This window comes from Prionailurus viverrinus, chromosome A1 (assembly GCF_022837055.1).
Source record: "Prionailurus viverrinus isolate Anna chromosome A1, UM_Priviv_1.0, whole genome shotgun sequence".
NCBI lineage: Eukaryota > Metazoa > Chordata > Mammalia > Carnivora > Felidae > Prionailurus > Prionailurus viverrinus.
Genome location: NC_062561.1, coordinates 135,642,749 through 135,664,354, shown reverse-complemented (window position 1 = coordinate 135,664,354; position 21,606 = coordinate 135,642,749). Strand labels below are relative to the sequence as shown.

Genomic DNA, 21,606 nt, shown 5'->3' with positions numbered 1-21,606 from the left:
GATGTCTTACCCCACCATTCAGGGGACATCAGCAGGACGATGCTCTGACCTCACAGCCAAGTCTCACTTAAGTAGGAAAACAGGTGCGGAAAGTTACGACAAGGTCTAATGGCAACTGAAACAGAATTCATAAAGGCAGGGCTTTGTGAAGCAAAGCCGATTGCTTTCACGGGTACTATCTGGGGGAGTAACAGCAGTAAGTTATGACCACGAGTCTCAGCAAAGGTGTGCAACTTGGGATCAGGTCGCTATCTTCTGTGACCTCCATACAGTATAGTCAATTTATGTGATTTATTACAGCCTTGCCTTCTAGACGGGGAATGACAACCACGGAGAGGCACTCAGATGCTGAGTGTGATAAATGTAAAAATAACATGGCTGGGGGAACCTTGAAAGCAAAGACAAGTTAGAAGCTTTTTGCCTTTTCTGTTTAGAACGAGTTTTGATCAAAATTTAAAATCGGTCCTACCAAATGTATGCTTCATGTTTTATATGTGGAACCAGCTGGTCCCTGGGACTCACGGTCAGGGTCCGCAATGGGGGTGGTAAGGGCCGTGTAGATGGGGGATAGAGGTGGGTACAAACTCGGACCCCTAAGTGACCTCGAAAGTGAGCAGATTCCAATGTTTGTTCTATTCAAACTAACACGGTCACTAGTTTGTAGAGTAGACTAGATTCTAGTTTGTCCCTAGAATCTCACTAGTCTAAATATTCTACGTGACCGTGACTTTATAATTAAAGAATCGCAAAATGCGGTTTCAAGAAATAACCCCGCGGCATGGTTTACTTACGTAAGAAAGAAATACATTTTCATTCCTCTATCCCTACATCTCCACCTCCACCATTTCTTGGTGTACAAAGAAGTGGGGACCAAGGTTGGATGGGGCTGTGTGTTCAGGGATGGAATGCCAGTGTCTGAAGAGCCTAACGCAGAAGGAGCCAGTGTAGTCTTTCAACAGCATGGTGCCCCCAAGGACCACGTGACACCCATTTTGCACACCCTTCACCTGTTCGCAAGGGAGTTGTCTCCGAAGGTCAAACAGGGCTTGACTGCGCTGTGGGCAAGTGTAATGGGACACTCTCGTTGGCAATTTTAGCCCCCACGCAAAGGGAAGCAGGTGAAAGCAGGGGAGAGGGAATAAAATCTGTGCCTGAAGACACTTGCTGCTTTTGACACATGTTCTCATCACTTTGCTTAAGTGGCTGACAGTACCCACTATCAGCTTAACACACTTCCCACTAGCAGAACTACCTATCCCAAGCCCTGGAGTATTAAATAACAGCTTTGGAGACACGGCATGCAACGGTCATGGCCAAGGCTGCAAGGTTCCTCAGATGTGAATGGTGTGAAAGCACAAAGAAACTGTGATTTCTAAAAACAGGAGGGGCTGTCACCGCCTTGTGTGCCTGTGTAGAACATACAAAGCACATGGCTCCTTTCAAGTCACCTGGGATGTGAAACAGCTAGATGATGAACCTTGGAAGCAGGCCTTTATCCACTTACTGAGAACCTACTGCACTGTTCCAGATGCTTGGGATAATGGAGGGACAACCAAGACCCTCGCCCTCATGGAACCTACAGTCTACCAGAGGGAACAGATGATAAAATATCAACATGGTAAGTAAATGCTTTGTGAAAGCAGAGGGGCATGTCGCCACGTGAAGTAAGGAGAGCAGAGCCAGCCTCCGTGAGATTTGAGCCAAGAGCTGACAGTAGGTCACCCAAGAGCTGCCCAAGCGGAGGGAAGGAAGCAGAGTCCTGAGGTAGGAGGAGGAAGGCCAGGGTATCAGAAGGCATGCTATCCCTCTCAAATCTAGATGCCGATTTTCATCACTACTTTCTGGCACAAAACAGGGATGCAATTCATGGTGAATGAATGACTCGAAGGCCAATCAACACAACAATGTGCAATTCACACATTTAATTCAATCCACGGGTTGGGCTTCCTCAGACACTGTACGCAAAATGTACTGGTGGAAGGTTTATCAGATTTTCAAAGGAATTTCAAAAGCTAACCTTCACACCTTTATTTCCAGGAACATTCACGGAAAGTGGAAAAGTGGGTTCTATTATGTAAGAAGGAATCCCTCACACAAAGTCTACTTTTGGCCGAAGCTCAATGACAACTTTCTTTTAAGAAGAGACAGGGCACCTGGGTGGCTCAGTCAGTTAGGCATCCTACTCTTGATCTTGACTCAGGTCATGGGATCGAGCTCTGACTGGACAGCACAGACGTCTCTTGGGATTCTCTCTCTCTCTGTCCCTTCTTCACTTGCATGCACAAGCTTGCTCACACTCTCCCTCTCAAAATAAATAAACTTAAAAAAAAATTTTTTAAAGGGTGCCAGGGTGGCTCAGTCAGTAAGCATCCAACTTCAGCTAAGGTCATCATCTCAGGGTTTGTGGGCTCGAGCCCCACATTGGGTTCTATGCTGACAGCTCAGAGCCTGGAGTCTGCTTCAGGTTCTGTGACTCCCTCTCTCTCTGCTCCTCCCCTGCTTGCACTCTCTCTCTCTCTCTCACCCCCAAAAAAGGAAAAGAAAAAGAAAAAGAAACAAAAATAAAAATAAACATTAAAAAAATAAAAAGAGAGTACGTTGCAAGAGCAGGAGACAAGAACCACACAATTAGTAGGCAGGCAGGTGTGAGCACCTTCTACCTATCCCATTCCCATTACGGGGTGTGCCAACTCCCCATGGCACACTATCTCAACAGGAGGACTGCATTTGATCCTTAGACCTCAGGGGTAACCTTCAAAATAAAATAAAGACAGTCAAACACGAAAAACAGGTTAAATCAAGTTAGGAGAGGGGAATAAAAGGGAAAAAGGGCTAAAGAATTCAATGACAGCAAGAAAAGAACTATCCTCTCTGTCTGTCCCACAATCTGTCACTGCAGAGCCTTCCAAGTAAACATACACGTGGGCAAAAAGAAAGTGAATCCCCATAGTTGTCCTTACAACTACTTTCCTTGTCAATGTGACATGCAACTACTAGGAGCTACTGAATTCTCACTTCATAGCAGTCGTATGTAAATGAGACTAGAAGGTTACATTTCTGGAAAATCTACAGTTTAGTACCAAAGCCCCCTCACAATCTCCCATTTCAACTGCCTATTCAATCTTTCAGTTACTCCTAATGACTCATTTATATTTAGGCCAGCTCTTTCTAATATCTGAATGCACAATGTCATGGTTTCTTTCTTAAATTCTGCTAAAAATTTCATTTAGTCCACTTTCCATGTAGTAAAAAGAAAAAAGGAAAAGCTGTTAAAAATCTCTATTGTCACCGCATCAGATGAGAAAGCAAGCATTATAAAATAGGTTCGGGCTTAAAAAGAGAAAATCACTTTGCTTATAATGAAAAGTTATACCTAATGGCAGTTTTCAAATGCAATTTTGCTTAGAAATTATTTTTACAAAATCTTGTGTCACTAATCTCAATACGGTATCCCTTTTTCCACCTTTTACATTATCTTCTCTGGTAATCCAACACAGATACTTATAGGATTCTGTAATCTTTTGTATTCTGGGACAAATTAAGTAATTTTTCCTTTTGAATTTTTTTTAACTCAAAAAACAAACAAATTAAAAATATGTAGTTTGGTGGGGGGGGGGGGACCCAATTGCATGTATACTTTCTATCTGCTAAATGAAACACAATGGTTGACAAAACCATATAAACATATGCAGAGTCAATGTTTTATGTTTTTGTTGCACAAAAAATTAACTTTTGCTTTGGAACTGTAGAGTAGAAGACATTATCTGGACATGATTTATAAAGTACGGTATAATGTTCATCAAACAAGTATCCCTGTTGGGTCGGGCAGGGGAGGAAAGAGCACATCCCTTCAGGTATCTCTAGGCAGTTACCCTTGACTTTTAAAAATATTCCCTATCCTATTGCTACCCAATGCTAAAAAGCAGCTATTTATCCTTGCATTCTGCTCCTTTATTCTTGTTACCTCATTCATATGTGCTAGAATAAGCCAACGTTCAAGAAGGCATGATTGTATCAGAATCCCTTCCAGAAAGACACTGTAATGCCACAGGCAGTTTTACTCAACATGCAACCACGGCAAATGGGCCCACCTGTTTTAAACATACCTTGCCAAACCTTTCTCAGTCTGAGAAAAAAAAAAAAAATTATGTAGGGGGGGGGGAGGAAAGAAAGAACAAAAAGCTTGAAATTTACCGATGAAGAAATGAGTATTTAACAAAGGTGATAACAGCAAAACAGAGCAGAGGGCTGGTCTTTGTGTGAAAATGAACAGAAGAAAAATCTTAAACGACCAGCTGTGCACAAAGCTAGAATGTGGACCATCTCCAGTATCAAGGAGTGGTTTTTGAATCAAGGTGGTTTCCATTTAAGAAAAGTATTCAGTAAGTTTTTTCTTCTCATGAGGGCTAAGCACCGTAGAGGCATTAATGCTACAAATGACATTGCCGATGAAGGAAGGGAACTCCCTCTACATCTAGACTGAGTACAGGATTAGGTTTCAGCTGCAGCCACAGTGTTTCTGGAGAGGAAACCCAGAGGTAGATACCAGGTTATAAAAACAATGGTTTCTTCTCTGCTGAGTTCTGGGGTCACTTTATTACTTTCTACATTTCTCCACACAAATCAAATTAATGTTACATCTACTGACGTTAGACTTACCCTCTTCTTTCCTTAAAGGATTATTTATATGTATTACGAGCAATTACAGAATAAGGATGCAAGAGATGTTTAATTCAATGGCAACTATAAAAGCAGGGTTTCAAGACACTGACCAAGTTCTCATACACCGTCTACGTCTTTTGACAACTCCCTACCCCACAAACACAAATTTCCAGTCTTGTAATGGTTGACCCAGTTTTTATGTACCATATATAAATTGAGGTAAGGCTGTCAAAGTAAGTTTCTGCTCAGAGAACACTACGGTCCGACGCAAATCGCAGGCTTTTCCTTAAAAAAAAAAAAGGGAGGGGGAGCGGGGGTGCACCACAAAGCAATCGCTCATTAACACTGACCTTGTTGTTGCTCACTGTCTGCTTCAGCTTTTGAAGAACCTGGTGCAACAGGAAGGGGTCGAGGTGGTCGGGGCTTTGGTGTGGGAGGCGAGATTTTTTTCCTTCCAATATATTCAACGTAAGTTCCTGGAAAGTCCCCTCTTTCCCCCGTGGTTTCATTATAACCATTTAACCAGCCAATTTCTTCAGGCCTGGCTTCCTGTCCGTCACTGAATCCAAGAGCTACTAAAGACCCTTTATTCACAGTCAATACATCGCCCAAGTGCAAGTCAATATCTTCTTCTCGTTCCTTTTTGTAATCATACAGCGCCCGGTACTGGTAGCCCTCGGCACTCATGGTTGCACACCTGTCACCATGCAACAGACGTCTCGTTACACACTGCAGTCTGATTTTACGTTTCTATGGAAAGCGAATTCAGAGAGTATGTTAAGATGCCTAATATGTGTCCAGCAGAGGACAAAGGACAACTCTCCAAAGGTTTAAGAGGAGAGGTGACTGGATGTCCGGCTGTCCATCTGTCCTCCATCAATGGTGTGACTGAAGACAGAGTGCCACTTCCTCTGCGGCCTGCAGTCCTCCCACTGGCTTCCTTTTCAGCAACTCATCAACACTTGGCCTCCAGGCTGACTCTCACAGCGAGGCCCAATCCTTTCTGACACTCTTGTCACACTGTCCATCTGGCGTCTGATTTTACTGTTGCACTCCACACGCGAGCTTCACCTAGCAAAGGAAAAACAAGGCTTATGAATGAACATCACACTTTGCCATCTGTGTGAATTTGAATTTCTACTTCCATTCAACAAGTATTTAATCAATTTGGCATACATGCACAGGCCGTTGTGCTATTGCTCAACATGATACATACAACAAAGATTAGTAAGAACACCAGGCAGGGGTGGGGGGTGTGCTGGCATGTGGCAGCGTCTCAGAGATAAGAAGGGTAAACAAGGAACCATAACACTAGGTCAGTACCCTAAGACAGGCAGAGACTAAGTGCTATTGGGTTCGATGAGGGAGGGACCACATCTAACTGCAGGGATCTGAAGACAGAATGGAATGTGTAGCATGATCTTAGGTACAGATGTGACTAAGCAAATGTCATATTCTGGGAAGAGCTAGAACAGGCAGTCCAATCCATCTGAAGCCAAAGAGGGAACACTGGATCTGGATTAGGAAGATAGGTAGGGGTTATATGACATGATGCATGCCTGCACTGAGTTTGTGAGTCATGTGGTCCAATTTAGGACGCCACTGAAAATGCGTGGAGAGAGGGGAGCAGCAAGGTCAGAGATGCACTTAAAGAATCTCAATCTAGTAACAGCGACTAGGACAGACTGGCATAGGGATAGAAGAGGTGAGGAAAGGTGTCAACCGTGTTCTGCAGTGGTCTGGGCAAAAGGGTCCTGAGGGCATGAACCAAGGTGGCAGCAGAAGGTATGGAAAGGAGAAGAATGAAATAACAGACGCTGCCCGAGAAGCCTGAGTGGATGCAGTGATGCTCAAATGTGGGTCAGGACAGCAGCAAAAGGCCTGAACCTGAGTTCGTTAAAAGAATTTAGCCACGGGTATCAGGCAAAGGGAAGCCAAGAGGACTGACAGGCTTACAGATGCAAGGACGGTGGGAGGCAGGGGAAAACCTGGTCTGGGACTCTAAGACAGGGAACATGCTACAGATCTGGTGATCAGCTGCAAATAAGGCAAGCCTGAACTCAGTGGAATGGAGGAACTCACAAGGAAAAATATTAAAGGTTAAAAAATGATGCAAGGATCAAACACTGGGGTTCGCTGAACACACCTGAAAAAGCAAAGTCAAGCTTTGGACACAAACCCTATGTGCGGGAAATAATAAATTAGAGGGTTTTGGTGGGAAAAGCGAATCCCTGAGACCAAATCCCACAGGGGCCTCCAGCAGGGAGGAAAGCGAGTCAAGGCCAGGTAACCTGGGCTCTGCCCATCACCGCATCATCACTGGCTTTTGAGAAAGCAGACCCCAGTCTAGAGGTATTGAGGATACTAACTAGAATTTGAGGAGTTAAGAAACTGAAGAGAAAGCAGAGATGGTTGTGGGAGATCACCCTGGAAAGACAGCCCCAGTGTCGGGGAAAACGAGCAGTTGCAAGCTTTTCTCTTTTTTTTAACATAGTGGAGGCAGAGGGATTCCAGACTCTCGAGAGGGAAAGTCAGCAAGGGGCCTGCTTGCCAATAGAACAGGGTGTCCATGTACACGCTTTGCACCCTAGTTGTTTCTCAATGCTATCTTTATTACAAAGAGTAAAAGCAACCTAAAGGTTTCAGTTAAGCTGGCCAAGTCACAAAGCCATCCTCGACAGCCACAGAATATCAGTGTTCTGTATCAAAGACAGCTTGATACGTTTTAACGAGTGGGGCCACTTCAGATGTTTAGTATTAAAGGAACTCATCGGCGTATGCATCTTAAGAAGTAAGATCTAATCGCAGACAGTAATGTTGGCATTCAGAAGCATAAAGCATTCAACTTTACATGGTTATAGAGCCTCTTAGCCATAGTACAATAACACTCTTAGGAGAGTTAAAATTAAAAGAACCAAAAAACAAACACTGGAAACCTTTGCAGAGTAAGAATATTAATTTGAGATAGATATTCTACTTTGTGTTTCAGTCATCAGATTAAAAAAAAAATTAAAGCAACCAGCAGGGTGTAGGAGAAAAATAAACTATATTATCTTTGAAGACAACCTCTCCTTTTGATAGATCCAGGATCAAATTAAATATTCACTGCAGAAATTCACACAAAAATGTAGAACTAGCAAATTTCGTTTTTAGTACTAATGTACTCTGTACAAATGAGACACAGAACTCTAAAGAACATGAAAATTTACATATCCCTAAATGCCTGGAAACCAGGCAACATGCCTAAGAATAATTTAATTCCTCCAAATCTGCCTTGAAATTTTTGTTAGCTTTTCCTGGCAATGTAGGTCTTTATGGAAAGAAAAAAAAAAAACATCTTCAACTAGTAGGTTGGAGAGATCTTCCCACCAGCTGCTGCCTGGCTTCCTCTATTTCAACAACCCAGTGGGCCAGTTTGGTGAGATTCTTCACAGAATGGCGAGTATTTTATGCTCCCTCTCTTCCTCCCTTTCTCTCTCCCTCCCGCCCTGTCTCTCTTAATCACTCTCTCCCCCACACAGCCCTCAGCAGCCACCAGGCCCCCCATCACAGCACACCTCTGTAGATATGCATGTTCCTCAACAGCGGAGGCCACACTAAGAGGCTCCACGTGTGGTCAAGGTTTTGCAAACCTGAAAATTATACTAATGTTGGCCTGAGGCTAAATCTGTGCAAAGAGGAAAAAAGCCCTGAGGAACTTGATGACCTCAAGAAGGCCAGACCTGAGAGTTAGCAATTCCCACCCAGGTGCCAGAGACCCATATATCTCTACAAATTCCTGTCCCTCAATGTTTGTAAGGAGAACCTGACTTTCCCTGTTAGAAGAATCCTGCGCAGAATTCTGGGCTCTCATTGGATTTAAAAAAAACAAAAAACAAAAAACAAAAACAACAAAAAGCCACATCTTCTATGACGCTAAGATTACAAGAACACACCATTCCTGTCTTCTGGGACTCAACAATGCCAAGGGCACGAAGATCAATCAAAACAATTCAAGGTTGGCCAAGATTCAGTGCCAACAAAGTGGTTGGAGAGCAACCTTGTAAGAGAAGAGGGAGAGCTGACTAGTCATGTGGGTGGGGACTGGATAGTGTCCTGTCCCTATCCTGTCTTGGCCAGGGAGAAGAGGCAGGCTCTTCTACCCTGCTGCACAATACACAATTTCTCCCGATGGCCATCCCATTTCGATGACGGTCACTGTCATATTGGTCATCACGGGCATCATCTAACACTACTGGAAGCTGTATGTATGCTAATCTAGCCAATCTTTTTCCTCTTCCTCCTTATCTAATACTTACTGGGAGCTCTGTGTGTATTAACTCATTCAATCAGAATCATCTAACGCTTAATGGGCTCTATACGCGCCCCAGCATGTTGGGTCAATACTCAGCATAACCCTGAGGCAGCACTATCAATATTCTCATTTTGCAGAGGAGGAAACTGAGATAACAAAGAATTTAGTACCTTGGCCGTGGTAACACTGATCAACTGATGGGAGGAATCACAAGTCACCTTCAAGTACTTTAGCTCCAAGTCTACCACTTTTAACACCACGAAAACCTACTGCCCAAATTCAACTTGCTTTGATGACAAAAGACAGCCCTGGTGGGTCCATGGGGTCAATGATGCAGATTCCTTGCCTGCATACTCTGGCCCCCCAGATTAACCTTGAATGTCTGCTTTCTATTTACTCTCTGTGACAGTGGCCCTACTGATAGTGTCTGTAGCTCTTTCACAAACACACCTGCCAAAAAAAGCCACTACAACCTGGCAGCAGTCCCATCAAGTTCAGGACCCAGTATCTTAGACAATGCAAATTTTCTTCCAAAGAGACTTCAGTAAAATGCATCCTTGCCAAAGAAGTCTATAAACTATGAATAAAAGAATACTGGGCACATCACTTCTGGAAGGCTGCCCACTTCTGGAATCCTGCCCACTTCTGCTCTAAGAGCTTCAACTACTGCCACCTGTACCCCTCTTGGCATCTATGTCCCCTACCGCTGTCCCAGGCCCCTGACTACACAATTTCTAACAACTCAGCTCCTCCTGAGGGGGGATATAGGAAACATTAAACCATAGTCACAAGAGCTATCATATCTTGACAACTGGCAAGTTTTTTGTTTTTCGTTTTTCCCTTACCCTCAAATTCTCCCCAGGACGGCAGAAAACTCAGCAGCCTGAGGCACCGGCATTGCCTGTGTAACATAACCCTCCTAAGATCAATTTGGAGCCCAAACTACCCAGATTGACCAGATACATGTTGCCAAGATTCACAAGATTATGGCTCTAATCTCCTTGGCTATGTTAACCTGTCCAATGAACTATTTCCACCTAGCTCCAACAAAATTGTTAACATAGTAAAGGTTTTATATGTGAAAAATATCTACCATCCATAAATTAATGTTTTCAAATAAGTAATGCAGTTTTCTAATCTGGGCTCTAAGCTACTGCACATGTAAATTACTGTAAAAGGTATAAAGAAATCCCATCAACAAATAACAAGCTTACTCATATAACATCACATATAATAGTTCAAAATTTCTTTAACAGTAATTATTGTGCTCCAGTCTTTCAATGTTTTCAAAGATTGCCTGTCACACCATTTATCAGAAGTGTATTTTCTCTCTTTGCTAAGATACTGATCTATTCTTATTCTGTGCCTCAAAATAAAGTTGTGTCTGATGTCTGACAATCAGCAATCCATGACTTCTTAATGTTCAAATGCCTCAATGTAAATTTTCAATTTAACACTCTAACCTGCAGGCACTCTGGCAGAGAACCAAACAAAATTCTTTGCAAAGTGCTCTGACTTTGTGTTGACTTACTCCCCCCTTTTACAAAGGACAAGGATTTAGCAAACTTAATGGGAGGAAGGAATATAAGATATATTAAAATCACTTCAAATAAATCAAGAATATACTCTAATCATACAATTCTATCCTGTGGTTAAATTAGCAGTTTGGCACTGGGTCCCAGCACACATCGGATGTTCGACTCAGATGCAAAGGCCATGGAGCGTTCATGGACCCTGACCCCCACTTGCCTACATTCCATTTCTCTGTCCTCCTGGTGCTAGGTCTGAGTCTAGGGCAAGCTCCCAACCTAAATTAAGAAATTATTTAAAAAAGCTTTCCACCTTTCAAGTATAGTGTTCTGGAAATCATAAAAATCAAAGTCAGAGCAAAGTTAAATTGAACCTAAATCAATAGTCATCAAACAGCCCCATTCATTTTCAAACCAACCAGAACGTGCTGATGGTTGCAACCCTCAGGGCTGAGTCCCTACTGTGGGCAAGCAGGGTGTTTAGATGGAGACTCCTGCCTGCAAGCCCGTTTGGCACCCAAGGAGCAGTGAGGCTAGGAGGGGTACAGGACAGCACAGGGGTACTAGATGAAATAACCAGGAGGCAGGACTCTGCAGAAAACCAAGTGATGACACAGAGCCGGAGCACCTGAGGAGGGGCAGAGAACAGAGACCCAGGTCCAGCTGGAGTCATCACCAGGAGGCTGGCAGAAAGATGCCGATGCTCCTCCAGCAGCTTCTGAGGGGCCTCAGAAACATATGCCATCACCCGGGAAAGGCCAGGGGGGTGACTATTCTGGTTCTCTGCCTCATCACGGTGAACAGGTACTGAGGAAAAGGCCATGGAACGAAGAGGACTAAGGAAGATGATCTGAACTGGCTCCTCTTGTGAAAATGCAGAGCTATTTTGCAAAAGTCTTAGCAAGAAGATTAGTATAAGCACTGAGCTTCAGACGCGGGCAGCTGTCCCCATCACTGTCTGGATTTTTAACCTTGGGCAAGTTACTCAGATCTCTCCGTGGCACAATTTTATCATCTATGAGGCACATACAATAAGCAAACCTGCACCTTACAGGGTTACTAGGATGATTAAATGAAATTACATCTATAAAGTGCTAAGCTCTGTGCTGGATAATTAGAGCTTAATACAATTAACACCAACGTAGTGTTTACTATGGATCAGGCACAGCTCTTAAGAGTTTTGTATATACCAACTCATTTAACCCTTACAACTTCCTAGATACAATTTGTATCCCCATTTTACTGATGAGAAAACAAGCACAGAAAACTTAGATAATCTGCCTGACGTTCCATAGCTAGTAAACTGTGGCTATGTTATCACTGATATCATTATTATTATGGCTACTAGTATTCAACATCCCTTACTTCCAATTATACACTTCCTACCTGAAACAGGAAAATTTGCTAGGAATTTGTGTGTGTGTGTGTGTGTGTGTGTGTGTGTGTGTGTTGCCTCTAAATGCTTGCAAACCCTTGTAAATGCATCCTGAAGTTAGCCAAAATAAAGGTCTGCTGTCTCCTTAACTTCTTTTCAGACAGACACATAAAGGCAGCCGGTGGACTTTGCCCACCTAGTTCTCTCCCCGCCTGAGGGAGAGGGTGGTTCTGGAGAGACCAGGGAGGGGCCAAGACTTCTCCAACAGGATATGTGATCTAGCTGCCCTCAAAGAGAAAAGATGACAGGCGCTAACACAGTCCTCCAGGGACTAAAGGGAGCTTCGTCCTTAGGTTGCAGCCCTCACTCCTCCCAAGGTCTGGACCACCGGGGTCCAGCCAGGGAGGGGAGGGGCACGGCATGCCTGTCCAGGGGCCTCGCTTTATTAACTCACTCTGCACAGTGCTGGAGTCTTCTCACACTTTGCCCAAACTCCTGTGATTTCAGTACTTTCTGGGGTGATCCTTAACCTGAAAACTATTTTCACTACAGGTGCCTGTGGGTATGTATTTTATTTACTTTAAGGAGGACAATGCTGGGAAGATAAAATCTCCAAAGATGTTTTTATAGCAGGATTTTTTTCTTCAGCAAAAGCTATGCTAAGCTCATTGTACCCTTTCAAAAAAAAAAAAAAAAAAAAAAAAACCCTAACATAAGCCAAACAGACAAGTTTATGAGTAATTATGTAGTCTATTTTTCAGCTCATTTGGCATAATGTACATGAAATGGCCTTTAATTGCCATTCTTTTAGGCAAGTAATTCCAATAAGAGCGTTGGCAGAAGCATAACAAGAAATCACATTAGGATATAGGTGGAAGAGACAGAGAAAAAAAGCAATAAATAATACCGATATTTTAAAAATTACTTACAACCTAAGTCTTTTATTAATAGTTGTTACAATTTATATTGTGCCTTCTAAGGCAAAAAGCTAAATTGATAAGCCATTCCCTCCACTGATAAGCAACCTCATTTTCTAACAGCTTTACTAAGAGGCTCCATTCTCTTGCCTTCTCTGGCAAATCCCTGTGTCCTCCAAAACAGGGAGATCTGTGGGGAGCCTATTTAAAATGTATAACGTACAGAAAAAAACACTTCTCATTTTCTTCTGCATGGTGTATGCCCCACAGGTGAGAGAATTAAAAGCAAAACTCTAAATGCAACCATTATCTCAGCTTTCTATGATCTGACCTAACCATTAAATCACTTTCTTTGAATCTGCTCCTTCACCATCGCTTTATGCCATAAAATGCATTTTGAAAATCACAAAATGCAAACACAATAAAAGGTGAACTGAAATTCTTCCTGTTTTAATGAGCATATGGACAATCTTTCAGAGTGGATGCCTTTTTAGAACCTGATCTCTGAACTATCTAAGAAAAAAAGGAGATTTTGACCAACACACTACTTTAAAAATCACACGGCATTCACAGAAGAATTTAATTAAAGGTATGGTCACACGTTTAACAACACAAGATTTGGGTAGGTAGGTGGTGTATCTTTGCATTGAAGATACAAAACCCTTCAGAAATCAGCTTAGATACAATTGGCATTTCCAGAAGATAAACGCATACTACCAGAATCACTACCAACAACCAAAATATGTGGTAACTGTAACTTATTGTACCACTTCATTCCTCCAAACCAACTTTATGCTGTGGGGATTTCCTGATCTTGATAAATTAAACAAAAAATAGCTAAGAAAAGACAAAATAATTAACCAATGGGAAGGGAAGTGCTTTTTCACACTATCGGCATCATACGTGAGAAAGGAGACAGTGATAACATCATTTTACAAAAGCAGATAAAACAGCAGATAGCCAGTGTGCACCAGAGTTCTGTTATGCAACTGACAAGAACAGGTCCCAAAACAAGATGGAAGTTAGAAACCAAATGCACATAGCACTTTGAAAGCCAGTTTGAGATACAGAGAACTTCCTTCCAATCATAAAAACCCGTACATTGTTATGGAAAAGTATGACTATCTACTACCTGTCTACAACTAGCATATAAAAGCTCAAGAGGCCAGCAGTGACATAACCCAACAATTCTGTAAGGCAGGTAGGTCTCCTCCACTGACCTTTCCAGTTTAAACCTTGATTCTGAACCAAACACACCTTCTAGAACTTTACAGGGACTCTCCCCCCCCCCAAAAAAAATAATTACTCTTAAGGTATTTTCTTTGTAACAACCAAAAAACACTTGCTTCCCAAAGTTTAAGCAACTTTTGTTTCTAAGAAGCTATCCTCTGAGTTTTAACTGTTAATTTCAAGAAAGGTGAACTGTATTAAGGAACTGTGGGGGGGGGGGGCTTTTATTTTTCTTTTTTAAGATTAATATTTGCGGCCTTCTGTGCAGAATTCCCCAAATTCCCAATTATTTGCACCCTGAAGATCCTTTATTCTGAGAGCATACCTCAGAAATAAACATGTCTACTCCGATCTTTTCTAGCTTACCTATCCATCTTTAAAGTGGAAAACGCAACCCAAGCTAATGAAACATTAAAATGCAATTCCACATAAATGCCTAGGTCAATAAGCTTGGTGAAAGTCCCGCCTAACAACTAAAACTTGAACCTCCTTACGCTGAAATGACAATCTTAGGCTGCACTCAAAACCCGGAACTGTTTTATCCAGTCGTACTTCGCACTGAATGACAAAGAGAAAAAGAACAGAACAGGAAAAGAAAAAAAGAAAAAAACCAACCCCGTACCGCTTCCAAAGTCAACCCTCCCCCCCCCCCCCAATAAAGAGTAAACTCATACTCAGACACCAACAGTGCTGCAGCTCCACCAGGGATTAACGGTGGAAGGGAGACCTTTTCCATGTTAACAGCACTCAGGGAAGCCTAAGAATTTCCCCAAATCCAGTTCACACACATTCTGCATTCAACATGTAACAGCCATTCCACTCACACCCTTCTAGTTCATGCTCCAATTCAGGTTACCAAAGTATGTATCGGTACTGGAGTGCCTGGCCTGAGCTTTCCAGTTCTCTTTGTCTTGCGATCTGCGGGGCAGTTTCTGCTCTTGGGAAGTGAGTGTTAGAGCAGCGGTTGCCAGATAATTCCCCCACGATATTTTAGCTCGGGCTTGCCACACTCTCTTGCTCTCCCTAGCCGGCTCCATATTGCTGGGCAGGTCCCTCCACTCTCGCTCCGCGCTACAAAAAGCTGGATTTCCGGGCTGTTGGAGAACCCGGTTAAATATGCCTCCAACAACCTGTCCAGGCCCGGCCGGCACTAAACGCCGTTAGGGCCCCAGCGACCAGCCGCCCCGAGGCGCACTTCCCCCACCCCGGAAGAGGAGGAAGACAAACTTCGGAGGGCGGGGGCTCGGGGCGAGCTCCGGGGACCACCGCCGCCCCACCCGCTCGGGGGAAGGGCCCGAGCAGCTACCCTGGCTGCAGCCGAAGGACGCGGGGGAAGGCTTCGCTCCTTCCCGCTAACTCAAAGGCAACGGTTTGGGCGCTCTGTGAAGGACCCCGGAAAACTGCAAGGCGACAGCAAGGACCCTCAGAAGTGTGCGGTAACGGAGGGGTGGAGACCAGCCCGAGATCGCCTGCAAGTCAGGGGACGAATGCGCCCGGCGGCGTGCAGCTAGAGCCAGCTCGGAAGAGGACCGGGGAAACGGGAGCTCTGAGGCGGCCGGGAGCACGCAAAACGCTGGCCATGAGCCTGAGATGCCGGCGGCCAGCCCGCTCTCCCCCGGCTCTGCTCTGCAGGAGAAGCGGCTGCTGGTGACAGGAAGAGAACGGAGGCAGCAGCGCGCGCACGCACTGCCTCCCCCTCCCGGGCACACACACCCGGACCCGCTGCCGCCGCCTACCTCCCCTGCCGGCCGGCTTCCTTCCTCTGCGGGGCCCAGGCTGCAGCGGCGGCCTCCGACGCGCCTCCGACCCGGCCTCGACCCGCCCGCCGTTCCCGATTCGAGCGCGGCGCCTCCAACCCGCTAGCCCGCAGCCCTCGTCGCGGACGCCGCTTCCTCCAACTCCGCTCCAGCTGCTCGCGACTCCTCTCCGTCAGCCAGCAGCTCCAGCGCCCGGCGCCGGCCCCGCCTCCGGCCCGGCCCAGCGCGCCCCGCCCCCGAGCCCGCGCCAACCAGCGCGCACGTCTCCGCCCCTCTCCGCTGGCGCCGCGCCCTCGGCCGCCGCCACTCACCGTGCCGGCCCTGGAGCTGGGCGGCCGGAGGGGCGGAGCTCCGGCTCTGCGGACCCTTCCTGCCGCCGGGCCGGCCTTCCGCCCCCGGCCGCGGGGATGCCCCGGGCGGCCGGGCCCCGCGCTAGGTCCGCGGCGGAGCGCTCTGGATCTGCGCCAGGCCGCGGCACAGCCAGCTGCCGGTGTCTCCGGGACCAGAGGCGGTGGGGCCGGGAGAGGTGGGGGATGATTTCAGACGTAACAGGCTGCGTCTCTAATCGGAGGGTCTGGAGCCGACCCCTATCCTCCTTCGAGCCCCCAGCGCTCCAGCGGAGTGCCAAGGGCGGGGAGGATTCGGATTCCTGGGCTCGCCAAGGCGGGGAGGCCCTGCAATTCCCGGCCTCGCCAGCACAGCCTCGGGAGTGGGCGGAAAAACCACGCTATCCGCGTGGCGTCCCGGGGTGAAGGAAGGGTGAAGGGGTGAGCCGGAGAGGCTAGCGCCCGCAAGCTGCCACGAGCTCCAGCAGCCTGGCACCGCCGCCGCTGGGAGCCAGGCGGGCCCGCGACTGGGGAAGAGAGTTTTATGAAGAGGGCGCACGCTAACTGATCCCTTCCAGCCTTGACATGACGGAGCAAATGTAGGTCGCTCTGGCGGACCACGGCCCCTCGGGTAGGGAGTGGAGGCTCACAAGAAATTATACTGTCTCTTAAATGTTAGTTTTCAAATGCAGATTTTTCCACTAAGAATCATTACTTAGTTGCTGAAGAAAAATCTGATGTCGGTTCAGACCTTCCCAGGACGGGTGAGATGGAATGCCAGCAACTTGTTTTGCTCTTTACTATTAAACCGTGGAGGAGTCCGCTTTTTAAACATCTATTCGCAGATCCCTCTTTTCAGCAGTTTTGAGATCTGCACGCGCCGAGCCTGCTTGCCCTAAAGCCCTTTTACAGCTCTTTGCCAATTCCCTTGCAAGGATTTCCCTTTTTTCTTTTCTTTTTTTTTCTTTTCTTTTCTTTTTTTTTTACCATCACTTAAGACTTGTGTCAAACTTTGAATTTGGTGGTTTATTCCTTGGGTGTTGGAAGTAGAGGACATCCTGAAATTGATTGAGTATCCTCAGAAAATAAAATCATTTTGAAAGGTGACTCACACTCTAATGGAAAGAGTTTCTTCTGTTTTAGGTTTCAGGTACTGACCTATTATTCCAACATGTCTCTTAAAGTGGAGATAGAGAAGTAGAGAACTACCTACATGTTTAAGAAACCACTTTACCGAAACTTTACCAAGCGATATCCTTTCCACCTACTCTATGAAATGATGGGCTTCATCTATTGTTTGCCTGAGCTTGGTAAATGAAATGAGGTGTCTCAGCCTGGAGTAGAATTACCTTGACCCAGTCCAATAAACTGAGCTCTAAGTGCTGTGATATTTGCACTGTTTCCTTTAGGCTTGGGTCTGAAGAAACCTTACCAGCTACCCTCTCCTTTTGTACACGATGAGTTCCTGGAAAGGGACTTACATACTGTTACGATGGGGTTCTATTCCCTCAAACCTAAAAAAGCATGAAATCCTTAAATTGAGCTTCCTCGTTTTTAGGTGGTCTTTAGCAATTTATGTTGTATATTCTTTCATTTTTTCCATCCTATGGAACACACAGCATTAAGTCCCATGGGAGGAAAATTATGCTTTTCTTCGATAAGCTGAATAATTTCAGTCTTTGTTTCCTCTGTATTGATACCTGCCCCCCATAGCACTAACATTAGCTTTTTTATTTTCATTTTCCATTGATGTCTATGAAATAACAAAAAGCAACAAAACAGTAGTAATCAAACTTAAAAATAAACCTTTTTCCTAAATAAAATCTTACCTGGACTCCAGAAATGTAACTGTTACAAGAAGCCTTGCGGTGAGGTCAAGGGAACTTCTAGGCCTTTGGACAAGGCAGGTTATTATCTCCTGGGGATGGGTTGGAAATGCAAATTTTCTGTCCTTATTGCATCACAAATGCTGGGGGGGGGGGGGGGGCGGGGGGTGGAGCCTACCAATCTGTTTAAATAAGCCTTCCAAGTCTTCTGTGCACACTAGGGGTTGAGAGCCTTTGCTCTAGGCCTAGGGCAGCTGGGAACACAGACGGAAAACCACTGCACTGAAATGCTCAAATGGGCACAGAAACACCACTGTTCAATCAGTAGCAGCCAAACTGTTGGCTGCCAGGTGGTGCCACTACTGAGGAGCTCAAAATGTCAGAAGATGTACAATTTCCCAAAGGAAGATGGGTATGATGTGCACAACTGGTGATGGTCAAGGGGGTTTGGAAGTCAGACCTAACAGAGACAAGGACCCGCAGCACCCTGAAAGGCTTTCAGTGGCCACAGCAAGCCACTTCGGGGAAGAAGTGTCCTCCCCAAAGAAGACTGGTCAGATATCCTCATTGGCCCCCATCACTCCAACTACTGCAGTGATGTGAATGCTAGAACACGATTCCTTTAGACTCAAAACCCAATGATGTGGTTTAGAGTTCAAACAACAACACAAGTACAAATGCCTTAGAGCCTTACTTCGCAAAGAGAGGTGCACAGGCCATCAGCATTGGCACCATCTAGGAGCTGGTTAGATATGCAGCGTCCCGGGCCCCATCCCAGGCCTCTTGAATCACAGTCTGCGTTTTAATGAAATCCCCAGGTGACTGATGTGCAATTTAAAGTTTCCAATGTTCCGTCTTAGCAGGGGTCTTCAGTTTTGGCTATGGCACTTGTCATTGGCTGGGGAGCTTATAAAAATCCCAGTGCCTGGTCAGCAGCCCAGAGAGATTATATCAAAACTTCTATGGGTGGAACAGAGGCATCCGTGGCCTCTATAGTTCCTCACGTGTCTCCACTGTGAAGCCAGGGTTAAGAACCACTGCTCTGGGGGATCCAGGTAGGAAAGGTACCATCAGGAAGGCCAGCTGGGAGAGACTGGAGCACAAATGGCTGGTCTTACAGGAAGCAGCTGGTAGTAGCATTTAGCTGATCGTCACCACATGGGAATGTGAGCCCAAATTTACCAAACCTTCCAATTTTCAGAGAGGAGCTGGAAACCCAGACTTTTATGGGCCACTTCTCAATGACTAAATGCTGGCAATTAATTCAACATTTTTTGAAACCTGGGTTAGGCCACATAAGTGTGATGACCACTGGTCGATGGTTTTATGATGCCTTACATCATAAAATTAAGTGGACCTCAACAACAACAAAAAAGCACACCCAAGAGGACAACTAGCTTGTTGGAATCTCAAATTGCTGGTCTAAAGGCCTCTGTATTTCCAATCTTCTGTTCTCCATGGCACCAAACACTGCAGGCATTCAATAGCTGAGAGATGGTAACGGGTGAGAAATGAGCACCACCAAACACCAAGGACTTTTGCCTAATAATTTTATTTTTCCTCTTTTCTGCCCTGATAATGGAAATTCGGGGGGGGGGGCAATCAGTCCTTGTATTACTTAGCTTAAGATTTTTCACTTTTGTGAATGACTAGGTTAAACACAGGTTAAGGGAAACAAGAAAAAAAATGGCTGGAATGCTTCTTAGCAGAGTGAAAATTCTTAAGGCCACCAATACTGTACTTCTCAGTCCGGTGTTTCTGAGCCTGAACAAGCTGTTAACCATGTTGAAGTCCTACGAAGAGTGACGACTTTCCGAGTGTACCCCAGAGAACGTGTCAGATCATAATCGCTCATACATACCCTGAGTTCTCTGCTCACAATCTATTCTCTGGACATCCCTGTCTAATCTTTTAGTGTCTGAATCCTCATCAACTGTTGAGGATAAGACTCGACAAATCTGGGGCGCCTGGGTGGCACAGTCGGTTAAGCGTCCGACTTCAGCCAGGTCACGATCTCGCGGTCGGTGAGTTCGAGCCCCGCGTCGGGCTCTGGTCTGATGGCTCAGAGCCTGGAGCCTGTTTCCGACTCTGTGTCTCCCTCTCTCTCTGCCCCTCCCCCGCTCATGCTCTGTCTCTCTCTGTCCCAAAAATAAATAAACGTTGAAAAAAAAATTTATAAAAAAAAGACTCGACAAATCAACCAGTATGAGATACAAGTGAATAAGCCACCTGTGCAGTAGTTTTCAGCCACATTCTACCCAATGGCTGCCCTCAAAGTCCCTTGAAATAAGAAGCTGTACTTCAAAAAGTTACAACACAGTAACCTCAGTTGAGGTGATAAAATGTGAAACATAGAAGCAAATGTTTGTGTAGCTATTTTCTTGAATGCAAGGGCCACGTTTTATTTTGGGGTAACTCCAGCAGCTCATGGACTTACTGGTACAGAGAGGGTACTCAGTAAGGGAGAAAAGCCTGGAAGTTGAAAGGAAACTCAATATAAATTCTTAGATTTGTGACCTTTAGAGCAATCGTGTGCAAGCACTCTCCAGAAAGAGCCTCTGAGAGTTGGAAGAAGTCAAGCCAGATTCGGGGACAGAGCAACAGGGCCAGCAGGATGCCAGTCTACAACTGGTGCTAAAACACCAGCAGGCATGGGGCAACTGGAAAACCACGTCCACGGAAAAATGAACTTGGGTGCTGATATCCCACCATATAAAAAATTGCCTGGAAATGAATCATAGACCTAAACATCTAAGAGCAGACACTACAAAACTCCTAAAAGAAAATATAGGTTCTAAACCTTTTCTTCTAAAGAAAAGATTTCTTAAAAATTAGGACACAGCTACGAAAGAAAAAAAATCAAAATCAAACTGAACTTCATCAAAACTGCAAAGTTTTGCTCTTCAAATGACACTGTTGTGAAAATAAGAAGCCACACCTTGGGAAACACATTTGCTGTTAAACATATATCCAACAAAGGACTTGTATTAGAATACATTAGGAGGGGCGCCTCGGTGGCTCAGTTGGTTAAGCGTCCAACTCTTGATTTCGGCTCAGGTCATGATCTCATGGTTTGTGAGTTCAAGCCCCACGTTGGGCTCTGCACTGACAGCATGGAGCCTGCTTGGGATTCTCTGTCTCCCTCTCACTCTGCCCCTCCCCCACTCACAATCAATCTCTCTCTCTCTCTCTCTCTCAAAAGTAAAATAAATAAACATTTAAGGAATACGTTAGGAAATCTCACAACACGGTAGCAAAAAAGCAAACAAACAACAGCTTTTAAAAATGAACAAAAGCAGGGTGCCTGGGTGGGTCAGTCAGTTAAGCATCCGACTGTTAGTTTTGGCTCAGGTCATGGTCTCAGGGTTCATGAGTTCAATCCCAGTAACAGGCTCTGTGCTGACAGTGCAGAGCCTGCTTGGGATCCTCCCTTCTTCTGTCTGCCCCTTCCCTGCTCATGCTCTCTTTCTCGCTCAAAAATAAATAAAATAAAGATTTTTAAAAAATGGACAAAAGAGGGGCACCTGGGTGGCTCAGCTGGTTAAGCATCTGACTTCAGCTCAGGTCATGATCTCACAGTTTGTGGGTTTGAGCCCCACAATGGGCTCTGTGCTGACAGCTCAGAGCCTGGAGCTGCTTCAGATTCTGTGTCTCCCTCTCTCACTGCCCCTCCCCCACTCAGCTCTGCCA

General features: G+C 45.3%; 1 protein-coding gene across 1 annotated transcript in view; it reads right to left on the bottom strand.

Moving 5' to 3' along the window:
• PIK3R1 (phosphoinositide-3-kinase regulatory subunit 1) overlaps positions 1–15,879 on the bottom strand; it is an 87,066-nt gene extending 71,187 nt beyond the window's left edge. The window contains exons 1-2 of the mRNA XM_047852475.1: positions 15,744–15,879; positions 5,013–5,733 (exon numbers count right to left, since the gene is read on the bottom strand). Of these exons, the coding sequence (XP_047708431.1) occupies positions 5,013–5,349 (337 nt within the window). The 5' untranslated portion in view covers positions 5,350–5,733; positions 15,744–15,879. The remainder of the gene's footprint in view (positions 1–5,012; positions 5,734–15,743) is intronic.
• Positions 15,880–21,606: the final 5,727 nt, after the last annotated feature.